Source organism: Pavona decussata, unplaced genomic scaffold, assembly GCF_977016875.1.
Source record: "Pavona decussata unplaced genomic scaffold, jaPavDecu1.1 SCAFFOLD_53, whole genome shotgun sequence".
NCBI lineage: Eukaryota > Metazoa > Cnidaria > Anthozoa > Scleractinia > Agariciidae > Pavona > Pavona decussata.
Window position 1 is genome coordinate 3,430,316 of NW_028145475.1, and position 12,344 is coordinate 3,442,659.

Consider the following 12,344-nt stretch of genomic DNA (forward strand, 5'->3'; position numbering starts at 1 on the left):
AAATGCATGTTACAGAATCTTGCAGAAGGTAACAACTCTATTATTCCATTTAGTCAGATTATTCTATAAATTATATGACCAACTGAATACACCTAATCTGGTTCTGCCTTGAAAGAGATGGACAAGCTAACTAATTATATGTCATCTGTTAATTGATTACTGGATAAGAAAAATTATTGTAGAAAGATAATTCATGTCTATATAGCCCGGTAAAAATACAAGAGTTGGTTAAATTCAAAACTTTAATGAACCTGAGTCACAGGCAAGGTTCTTAAGCAATACTTTGAACTTTTTAAAACTAACTAGAGTGAAGTAACACCAATTTAGCCACGTTCTCTGTATATTTATTTTAGAAAGTTAATATCAGTGTAAACTAGAAAACTTGGACACTGTAGGTTGCAAGGGCAAACCACTTATGGCTTATGGCATATTGCAGTCAATCCATGTCACGCATGACCAGTATTTCCGAGAACGAAATGAACATTCAAATTCCTCTTTGTAATGTCCGGCATTTGAATGGTATGTTGAACATTTCTCTGAAAATCTTTCCAAAAAAGACGCATTAACTGAAAAAAAAAAAAAAAAAAAGATTCAAATACTTGGGGAATACTTAATGCTGTAATGTAAAATTCATAGCTTTATACCATTAATAAACAAGGGAAATTTCTATGGGAACTCTGAAATCTCATTGGCAATGTTCAAAACTGACAAGTAAATTCCAAAACTTCGTTCAAATTTCAAAAATTAATACTGGTCACACGTGAGTCACACATGAGTGGATTGACTGCTGTAAGTGTAAATATTAATAAATATTACCCTTAATCTGTGGTTTGGTCTCCTGTCTGATTCTTCAAAGGATTTAGCAGTTCACTGTTTTGATCCATGCATGACTGTAACCTCTTACACCAACAATCTTTGGGATCATCACACGTTCCTTCCCCAATAAAATCCAGATCTTGTAAAAAACATGATATATGACCATGTGATTTCGTATGAGACAACATAATGCTTCTAATTTTATTTTAAATGTACTTTGCACTGATCCAAAAATAAACCATTTTTGAAGAGTTCATTCTTTCTAGATAGCTTCAAAATGAAACAAGCTTTTTTGCCAAGAAAATTCTTCAATCAAAGATTACAATGCTCACAGTGGCTGTTGGATTAAACTCCAAGGCAGTTGTGATTGGCTTGAAATGATAACGTTAAGGAGCAGTTCTAAACGAACGCAACTGCTCTGTTTAGCAGGCATATGATGAACCCAAAGGAACAACTGTGCAGGAGGCCAACATACATGAAACAGTTGCTACACACTAAAAAAAACATGCTAATCAAAATTAATGTAAAATGCTTAGTTTTCCACACTTGTAAAGAGAAATCAACCATTTGCAGTGCAGTATTGGCTGCAAATAGAATGCAATAGTTTTCCTTTATTCAATAGCAAAGTGCAAGGTGTGGCAGCCGTCCGTTGCAAGTCAAACATGAGTGATGGGTGCAACTGGCAATCAAGGGAGTGCTTGCCACCTAGAATTGTCAGATTTTTTTCTCCTTGTAACCAAGATTAAGATTTACAAAGCGCTCTTCATTCTAGCCAGCTTGAACCTCTGGTTAGAACACCATAAAATGCTGTTTTTAACTTCAGTTCAAGTGAAGTAGTATACATTTGTACTTGACCCAAAATACAAGAAAGAAATAACTATTAATGATCATAACATTAATAAATTTTTAAATATTATATATAACACACTAAAAATGGGAAAAAAAGCAGTACTTTTCGACATCACGATAAATGGCATTACAGTGGAATCACACCATCTTTTACAGTCTTGCTCTTTGGTTTTTAACAAAAGCTCTGAAGACATTTTCTTAACCCCTTTAAGCCCCACTTCATCACCCACTTCAAAACGTAGTGACAGTCCTCGGGCCAGATTCACAAAGCTTTCCTAAGTTAAGATGTAATCCTAAATTTAAGCATTGTTTCTTGACAAAAGTCTGTTGTTGGCATAACAACAGCCTATTGCTAACCCTTTAACACCTCATGTCAAAGGACAAAATCACCTATTCTTGTCCCCATACTTTTCTTATAAAAGTACTGGGAAGAGGTTATTAAAATATAAAGAAAATTCAACTTGAGTGATCATATCTTTAATTCTCATAAACTCAGGAGTTGAATAAGTATTAATATTACAAGGAGAAATTTGATGCTGATCACTGTTAGGGCTTAAAGGGTTATAAAGAAACAATACTTGAGACATATCTTAACTTAAGAGGGCTTTGTTATTATTGTTATGGCCTGCCAGTGACTTAAGGAGTTTCCACTGTATTTTAGATCATAAACAATAAATTCAGGTTGCTAGTGATATGTCCACTAGTCTATTTATATCTTTGTTCAACCAATCTTGAGTGATGTCATCAAGGTGATTGTCAAAGTCTATAAGACTCTGATATGCTTTTCCATCAAGAAGATCTGTAGTAAGGCTAAGTGTGTCTTCTCCCCCATCAAGCAATCTGTGGCGAAACACAAAGTTGCATCTATTAAACTCAGGAAGAATTGCAGAGAATGTTAATTCCTTCTCTTACTGAGTGCATGTATTTGTTGTGGTTCAAGATTGTTTTGGTTTAAAAATTTCCAAACCAGTTTGATTTTTATTTCCGTTTGTCTCAGATCATGGGAATGCGATTACCGTACAAAGGAAAATAAAAATCAAACTGGTTTCAAAACTTTTAAACCAAGAAAAAAAATGACCCCAACATACTGTATTTGCTAAAGCACTACTAACAATACATTGAATATAAGAATTTAAATAATTCATACTGACTTCTGAAAGCAATGAGTTGGAATGTTAATTATTTAGTTTTGTATTTCAGTGCTCCGAGTTCCAGAAAAAAAACATGAGGGACCAAAAAGGAATTTCTGTCAAACTGACATGAGGATATCCCTAAAATCATTTTATTTGATAGCTCAGAGTTAATCTTTTGACTCACAAGTGTGTCACTGTCACATAGGTGCAGACTGCTATGTTCCAACCACTATACTTTATCAGGCAATGGTACTGACTGGCTGTACATTAATATAATTTGCACTAATCACCAACAACCAAGGTGTTACTTATAGTGATACACAGCCAGTATAGTGGTCAAAGTGTTGTGATTCACACCCATGGCCTTTCATTTCAAACCATGAGGACCAACATGTATCATGAGATCATTTCATTTATCTGTTGGGCCAGAAGGCCTGCTTTATCAGCTTTTTGACCAGGGAACCCTCTATTATATGGAACAGAGTACTTTCATTTTTCCATAAAACAAACAGTCACTTTCTCAGTTAGCTTTATTTGGACAAACATTAACTTCATTAACACTTACAGATCTTTATCACTCTGCTTCCACTTATTGTCTTGGACTGCATAACACTAAAAATAAAAGATGACATATTAAAAAAGCTACAAAATAATAAAATATATTTATGCTCCAATTGGGAGGGATATCACTTATGACAGCTGAAAAATGCAGCATCTATATGGTTGCCAATACTGAGTAGGAACGTAGCCAGGCGTAAACAAAGAAAACTCGTCTATTCTTGTTGTCATTTACAGTCGAACCTGTATTAAGCGGTACCGTATTAAGCGGTCACCCTCTATTAAGCGGTCAGTTGTCAAAGTCCCGAAAATTACTTCCCTTAATTACTGTAATCCTGACCTGTATTAAACGGTCACCTCTATTAAGCGGTCACGGTCACCCAAAACTAAGTCCCAACAAGCTGATTTCTATTGTCTTGACCTGTTTTAAACGGTCACTTTGTAAAAGGAAACCACTTAAATATGGTAACAAATAGCGTGCCAGGCAATTGAGTTTCTAATGAGCTGCACAATTGTGGCGTGAATGTTTTACTAGTCCGTTTCAATACCATGCTCTCCCTTGTCATACCATTTTATCGCCGAACTTTCTTAATCAAGTAAGTGATGTATTCTGTACAACCTGTATTAAGCGGTCACTTAGCCATTCCCCGAGGGTGACTGCTTAATACAGGTTCGACTGTAATCATTTTCACACTCTTAGTATCTGGCTTTCTTCACTGCCAGCCATAATAGGCCAGCTAAAGATGGCAACCCTGACTTGAATAACCTGAGATGAAGCACTTTTTCCACAAGTGAGAGATGCACTAGAACACCACCACCATCAACAACAACAACAACAACAACACAGAAACTGACAAATACCATAATAACACTAAATAAACCTGCACGTAGCTGTTGCTATTTGTGGTGGTTAGTTAAATTGTTATGTCACAGACAAAACGTCGAAAAACAAAAACATTGTAGGTGCTCACTAAGCCTATTTTTGAGAAAATGGAGGAAAGAACAATAATAAAAATATCTAAGGAGTAGAGATAATAAAAAGAGAGAATAATTAACAATAAGTGAGAGGTTTATGATATATTAATTTAATGGCATCGTACCAACTGCCCCAAATTAAGCGAACAAACTTCCAATAGGACAATTGAAGGGGTGAGTGGAAAAAAGCCCTAAGTGACATCTGATCTAACATCAAATTCTCCTTTGCTCATACAAGGAAGAACAAGGCAATTTGCTAGGAGAATTAAGCAGTCAATCATATGTCACTTAAGGCTTTTTTCCACGCACCCCTTCAATTTCACTATGGCGTCATTTGACTACAACTACCAGAATCCTTCAGTTTTTTGTTTTCTCGTGCTAATTAGAGCCATTGTTCTTTGCTGTCCACTGGGATTACAAAATTTGGATTTGGAAAGGAAAACAAAATGAATTCTGGTAGTTGTAGTCAAATGATGCCATCATGAAAATGGCCTATTGATCTGTTCATCAATGACAACATTATTGCAACAGAACGAGCCAATCAGAATTTACAGGCAGTTATGTTGCCACTTTTATCCAAGGAGCATACAAAAGAGAGGTCAGAAGGCTGCTCATTGCCCATACATGTATGCATTGTTTCTGAACCAATAATAAAACCAATACCCAGAATCTGACTTTACATGGAGGACTCAGACATTCAAAGAAGATTTAACCCTTTAACCCCCAAGGCAAAACGACATTTTCTCCAGATCCAAGACTACAGACTCAATGTGCATGTATGATATACCATCTTAAAGCTACTCATGAATGTAGTTTATAACTGATATAATTATGAATGAGAAAAGTTATGGCTTTGAGATAAATGGCCTTAAAACGTAAAAATTTTAAAGTTCAAAAACGTCCCAATCCTTGTGTATATTAGGTATACCTCTAAACTATAGCTCATTTTGCAGCTCTCAACACGTTCATTAATGTGAGAGATGTACTAAGACCCACAACCTCTGGGGGAAAAAAGTTGAAAAGTTATGGGGGTGGTCAACATATCACATATGGGAGGGGGTTACGATTTTATCCTTTTAATGAGTAGATCTTCACAAGATCATCTCTGTGTCAAAAATTCATAGAAATCTGTCAAATATTGAAAGAGTTATGGAATTATGTGCCAATTGGCACTCTTGGGGGGTAAAGGGTTAATGTACATGTACATTTGAGGGAGAAGGTTGCACGTGCAGTACACTTGTTAAAGATAAAGATCAAGCATTTTACCTTACAAGCTATTTCTTGACATGGTACAGACAGTTTTGTGTTATCAACCTGTAAGATAAGGAAAACATTAATTACTTTAGGATTTGCTTGTGATTAATTTCTTTCTTTACGAAAATAATACTCAAAAGTGACACTTTATGGTTCACTATAGTGCACGTGATATGAAAGAAGTTACTTCACTTAGCAAAAGATGCAAAAAACATATTAAATGAAAAAGAAATATATTCACTTACCATTAAAATAAAAGCATTGTTAAATTGATCACATATTTTCTCACCAATCTTGTAGCATATTGCATTGGGACTGTGAACAAAAGAAGTGCAAGTCATATAAAGAGAAAGAAGTATTTTTTCAGGTTTGAAAGTCTCAGTAGAACTAGCAAGCTCCAGGGAATTAAACCATTTCAGTAAGTGGCAGTAAGTGGTATGAGTTTGTAAGTAGCCTACCTATTATCGTTAATGTTTTCATTTGCTTGATAATAACCAACTATTTGTAAGCCACTCTCTTTGCAGTGAATATCAACCTAAAAAACAAAAACAAAACAGTCAATACGTAAGTCTAATCAACTTACAAAATAACATTACTTAAAGGGCACAATTGTTATCTCTTTCTCTAACCTTAGAAGGTCACTGGTAATTCTGAGTGGGTAGGGAGTCACAAAAACCAGAATTTTTATAGGAAAGAATGATACTAAATTGTTATTTCTTGGGAGGGAAGGGGGGGGGGGTTACCCTGGGATCAGAGGTCCTTGGTTCCCCTGTGTGTTGGTGAACAAAAAATACCTCTACACATATCTGTCCAATATTTTGATTTGCCACCGCCCACAAAACCTGAACAAAAAAATTATAATATCTGGTCTGTCGACTGGTTGAACTAGCTTGCACAAGCTCATGCAGAAATTGGAGGGAAATTGGGAGTCTATGAGATTTTTTTTTTTTGTAACTTGTTTCACATGAACAAAAAGCGTGTTTGCAAAGGTTTGCAAGCACTTAAAGGTGATGCCCATGAAACAAAAGTTGTCGTGAATATTTTTCTCAAACTTTCTGTTATATTATATATTATTTTGAGAATTGTGATAGCAAAGATAGGTCACCATGTCTGCGAACAAGCTGCAATATTTCAAAAATGAGTTTAATTGATCAGTTATTGCCATATCTGGTTACTTACATGCGAGTTCTCAGTATCACTATTTTATGCCCATGAGTGGTGGACAAGCGTATATTTCTGGCGGTAAGACATTTTTCTGTCGTCAATTTTTTTAAAAATTTTTAAGCATAAAGAGAATAATAGGTAAGTTAAAATAACGAGATAAAAAAGATAGTTCACCATGCTTGTTTAAGAGAAAATAGCCATTTAGATATTGACCGGGCTTAGCATCAAGGAAAACGAACCATGTTTTCAACATGTGCTCGCTAATGATGTAAGAAATTACACTGTATGTGCAGTAAGAATGCACAATGCAATTCAATGGATTCACCTTAAATCACTATGTATACCTTGAATGCTAGAATGCAATTGAAGGCCTGAGAGCATAACCGACCTATGTCGAATTTTAGCGCGGCTTTCGGTTTCGCACGGATTTGTCCGAATTTTGGCTCTCCCTGGTTTGGAAAACATTTCGCGGTTTTACAATCGTGGACAAAACTCCTTAAGAAAACCAAACACGAACAGAACAAAAACCACTTCCTTACTTCTCCCTCCCACCCCCTCCCCCTATGCAATGGCAACCGAACACAGAGAGCCAAAAAACCACTCACTTACTGTTTCTCCCTTCATAATTCTACCACAGTTACTTCTCCCTCCCCCCCTCCCCCTTATGCAATGTTGATGTGGGAAGCGCTGCTTGCCAGGAAACTGTTCGTGACCCAAAAGACAACATTGAGTCAGGGGGGGGGGGGGGGGGGAGGGGGATTTGGTAGTTTGCTTTTCTACAAGTGAACGCGCTTGGAAGGCAAATTTTTTTATAGGTTTTGTCCACGTCAGAGTCGTTTTCCAAATTATCGGTAGGCTAAAAGTTTCCACTGTCCACAAGCCGTGTTTAGTCGCACTAGTTGTTGTTGCTATAAGTAACGTTTGAGATGATATCATGGTTTGCTTTTGCGGGTTGTAATAAGCCCAAAATAGATCAAGGCAGTCGGGATAAACAACTTGCGTATCGTACTGGCTAGTTGCTTTCGCTTTTGTTTGGTGAAGTTTGAAAACGCACGACATCTATGGATCTTTTGAAAAGTTACGAAATTGACGAATGCAGTTCACAGGAACTGGTGGAAATGTTGTCCAAAGAATCCCTCCTTGGCAGTGATGACTGTGCCGTGGCGAATTTTTCAATTCGATTATCAAATCCCGCGGGAGCATCAGAGACAAATCCCGCCATATACAAGGTCTTTTGCAAGCCTTAGTTGTGGTTTGCCACGCTTGAAATTCGGTATGTAACGATTAACTTGACAATTTCAAGGCAATGATTCAATAAAAGTACGATTAACATAGATTTTCAACGGTTAACACTGACTGGTGGTAAAAAGAATAGATAGTCTTTACCTTTTTAATAGAACTGCCGTTAATCGTTGTTAATCGCTGTTAATCGTTGAAATGGCTACATGTCTTCCTGTTAATCGTGTAGAATGCTAGTATTTTGCGTTATCAAGAGTGATATGTCGACAAACGGGACAAAGCTGGATTTTGCGCCAGGAAATGGACACATTTTCTCTTGGAGAATGTAACTGTTTACATTTGGGACATTCCTGTCACGTACGTAGTAGTTTGTAACAGAATCTAATAAAAGCGTGACAGCATTCTTTTCGTTGCTCCCGCGAAAAACACCGCTTTCGTGTGCCGTGTTTCAAAGACAACGAGTGTATATTGAATACAAGTATTTAATCCTCAGTGCATTGTCCTTTTGGTCATCCAGTGTCTATAATGTTACCGATATATCTTTACAAGATGGTAAAATTTCTCAATGGCATTAATACGAAACACAAAGCGGCGTGAAAAAAATACTGGACAATGGTTTTCAATCGAATTGCAGTACACATGCAAAAGTTTGGACAAATCCGAGCTACATCGAAAAACGGGCTGAAATTCGACATAGGTCGGTTATGCTCCCAGCCCTTCAATTGAATATATGAATATTATATTCATATATTCATTTGGTCAACCCCGTAGGGAATAGCTCATAATATTGAATATATGAATATTATATTCATATATTCATTTGGTCAACCCCGTAGGGAATAGCTCATAATATTGAATATATGAATATTATATTCATATATTCATTTGGTCAACCCCGTAGGGAATAGCTCATATGAAGGCCTGAGAGCATAACCGACCTATGTCGAATTTTAGCGCGGCTTTCGGTTTCGCACGGATTTGTCCGAATTTTGGCTCTCCCTGGTTTGGAAAACATTTCGCGGTTTTACAATCGTGGACAAAACTCCTTAAGAAAACCAAACACGAACAGAACAAAAACCACTTCCTTACTTCTCCCTCCCACCCCCTCCCCCTATGCAATGGCAACCGAACACAGAGAGCCAAAAAACCACTCACTTACTGTTTCTCCCTTCATAATTCTACCACAGTTACTTCTCCCTCCCCCCCTCCCCCTTATGCAATGTTGATGTGGGAAGCGATGCTTGCCAGGAAACTGTTCGTGACCCAAAAGACAACATTGAGTCAGGGGGGGGGGGGGAGGGGGATTTGGTAGTTTGCTTTTCTACAAGTGAACGCGCTTGGAAGGCAAATTTTTTTATAGGTTTTGTCCACGTCAGAGTCGTTTTCCAAATTATCGGTAGGCTAAAAGTTTCCACTGTCCACAAGCCGTGTTTAGTCGCACTAGTTGTTGTTGCTATAAGTAACGTTTGAGATGATATCATGGTTTGCTTTTGCGGGTTGTAATAAGCCCAAAATAGATCAAGGCAGTCGGGATAAACAACTTGCGTATCGTACTGGCTAGTTGCTTTCACTTTTGTTTGGTGAAGTTTGAAAACGCACGACATCTATGGATCTTTTGAAAAGTTACGAAATTGACGAATGCAGTTCACAGGAACTGGTGGAAATGTTGTCCAAAGAATCCCTCCTTGGCAGTGATGACTGTGCCGTGGCGAATTTTTCAATTCGATTATCAAATCCCGCGGGAGCATCAGAGACAAATCCCGCCATATACAAGGTCTTTTGCAAGCCTTAGTTGTGGTTTGCCACGCTTGAAATTCGGTATGTAACGATTAACTTGACAATTTCAAGGCAATGATTCAATAAAAGTACGATTAACATAGATTTTCAACGGTTAACACCGACTGGTGGTAAAAAGAATAGATAGTCTTTACCTTTTTAATAGAACTGCCGTTAATCGTTGTTAATCGTTGTTAATCGTTGAAATGGCTACATGTCTTCCTGTTAATCGTGTAGAATGCTAGTATTTTGCGTTATCAAGAGTGATATGTCGACAAACGGGACAAAGCTGGATTTTGCGCCAGGAAATGGACACATTTTCTCTTGGAGAATGTAACTGTTTACATTTGGGACATTCCTGTCACGTACGTAGTAGTTTGTAACAGAATCTAATAAAAGCGTGACAGCATTCTTTTCGTTGCTCCCGCGAAAAACACCGCTTTCGTGTGCCGTGTTTCAAAGACAACGAGTGTATATTGAATACAAGTATTTAATCCTCAGTGCATTGTCCTTTTGGTCATCCAGTGTCTATAATGTTACCGATATATCTTTACAAGATGGTAAAATTTCTCAATGGCATTAATACGAAACACAAAGCGGCGTGAAAAAAATACTGGACAATGGTTTTCAATCGAATTGCAGTACACATGCAAAAGTTTGGACAAATCCGAGCTACATCGAAAAACGGGCTGAAATTCGACATAGGTCGGTTATGCTCCCAGCCCTTCAATTGTGACTTTTGTTGGTGTTTTGGTTTAGAACTGCGATAAACATTTTAGTGATAGCAATCAACAAAAATCCATGGTAATTGAAATCAGTTGATCGATTATATCAATCACAGCAAAAGGCAATCGATGATGGAGATTTTTGTGATCTTCTATGGACTGGTATAGGTTCCCGATATTAAACTTAAACATCTTTAAAAACCCCAGCCGGCATGGAGGCTTACCAGCTGAATATTTACAAAGTGTGACTGAGGATATTTTGAAACAGGGGACTACCCGGAAACAAACCCAACTAGTGATCAGAGAGGGGCCTTGAACCTGGGACTTCCAGATTACAAGTTTGTGTCTCTAACTTCTTGGTCACACTGCCTCCTTAGAATTGAAAAGTCAACCAAACTTTTATCTTCACTGGAGGTCATGTCACATGGCACACTTGGCAATCCATAATACATGTAATAGATAACCAGCCCCGTGTGACCAATTGATTGCTCATCAATAATTTGGCTCAAACCAATCTATCAATCAATTTTAAAATCACCAACAATACAATACAATACTTTATTTGCCATCACGATTGCATTTGCTTATTATTTAGAATACCGGTCAACTCGCCTACGTGCAAACTCGCCTATGCCAACTCGCCTATGCCTACTGGGTAACTCGCCTACGTAGGCGAATTTAGAACATAGCACGCTTGTTTAGGTTTATGGATTGAAGAACGAGTTAGATAGAACATAAAGTTATTTAAAAGGCATACATTACTTGAGTGAACTGGCCTATGTCAGGAAGAGAAGTCGCCTATGTAGGCGAGCTGACAAGATGTAGGCGAGTTTGTTCATAGGCGAGTTGACCGGATACCATTATTTATTGTCATTGATTGGATGTGTTGGGCAATCTCTGATTATGTCTTGCAAAATGAATGATTGTTTAACACGTTAACAGTGTGCGGCAGTGTCATCCCTAGTCCCAATACAATGATTGGAACATAAAAGATCATAAGCAAAAGAACAGAATTTTTTTAATTTCAAATAAATTTACTTACGCTCAACAATGCGCTAAACCAGTCACGTAAGTTATCATTGTTAAATTATTGCAGTGAAACTGATTGAGCGAAAGAGCTCATACGACCAACCCACTTACAAGCACTAAAATGTTAACCTCAAAGGCTTAAATAGAGTGGTAAAGCCCACCAAAAAACAATAAGTCAAAAGTCTCCTTACCCTAGCCAAGGCAACTTCTAACATCGGCGCTAAACCAAGACAAATGTGAAACAAAGGAACAGCATCTAAGACATAAACTTCACCATCTTGAAGGGTTTCGTCTCCCAAAAGAACTCCATTTACGGCCTTGTGTGGATATTTTGAGGCGTGTAAAAGGATCTTGGCGTATGCCCTCGGTGATATATGATATTTCATTCTTTTTATGCTCTTATGTGCCTTCAGTTCATGATCTAAAGTTGCCAACTTTATAGAATAAATGTGTCCGCCATGATGATTCAGGGATGCGTGGTGCTTAGTAACCACGCCGCCACAAAATTACGCTTGCACAGAACAGCACCGAACCATCCGGGGGTGGAGAGGGTCGGGTGGAGAGGTGACATCCATCTCTTGCAAACTACAACGAGTGTTCCTCTCACTCTACGTTGACACAGAAATCCTTTGTAAAATAACCCACGAAAAAATTGTGGTGTTATCGTAGTTATGAAAACACAGCTTTCACCCGAATCACGGCACGAGCTGCCTTTAGTCCATTTTGGAAGTGAAAAATATTACACGTAAGGTCAGAAATACGATAGATATACCCTCTCTGAGAATAAGGAAAATTGTACATTTGGATTGGTTTCTCACTGCTAAGT

At 37.6% G+C, this 12,344-nt stretch overlaps 1 protein-coding gene across 1 annotated transcript; it reads right to left on the minus strand.

Annotated features, from left to right (window-relative positions):
- Positions 1–224: 224 nt before the first annotated feature.
- Positions 225–12,009, minus strand: LOC146480535 (ER membrane protein complex subunit 8-like). The gene is made up of 6 exons (XM_085109714.1): positions 11,710–12,009; positions 6,044–6,120; positions 5,831–5,900; positions 5,598–5,645; positions 3,364–3,410; positions 225–2,505 (listed from the first exon to the last, which is right to left on the minus strand). The coding sequence occupies exons 1-6, from the start codon at positions 11,902–11,904 to the stop codon at positions 2,343–2,345; spliced, it is 600 nt and encodes a 199-aa protein (XP_084965840.1). The 5' UTR covers positions 11,905–12,009; the 3' UTR covers positions 225–2,342.
- Positions 12,010–12,344: the final 335 nt, after the last annotated feature.

What these genes read in the sequence shown, in the direction of transcription:
- LOC146480535 (XM_085109714.1), bottom strand. Translation starts at nt 11,904, where the DNA reads ATGAAATATCATATATCACCGAGGGCATACGCCAAGATCCTTTTACAC. An exon ending in ACAATGCTTTTATTTTAATG is followed by an intron (nt 5,646 to 5,830) that starts GTAAGTGAATAT and finishes CTTATCTTACAG; the next exon opens with GTTGATAACACAAAACTGTC. An exon ending in AAGCAGAGTGATAAAGATCT is followed by an intron (nt 2,506 to 3,363) that starts GTAAGTGTTAAT and finishes GTTTCGCCACAG; the next exon opens with ATTGCTTGATGGGGGAGAAG.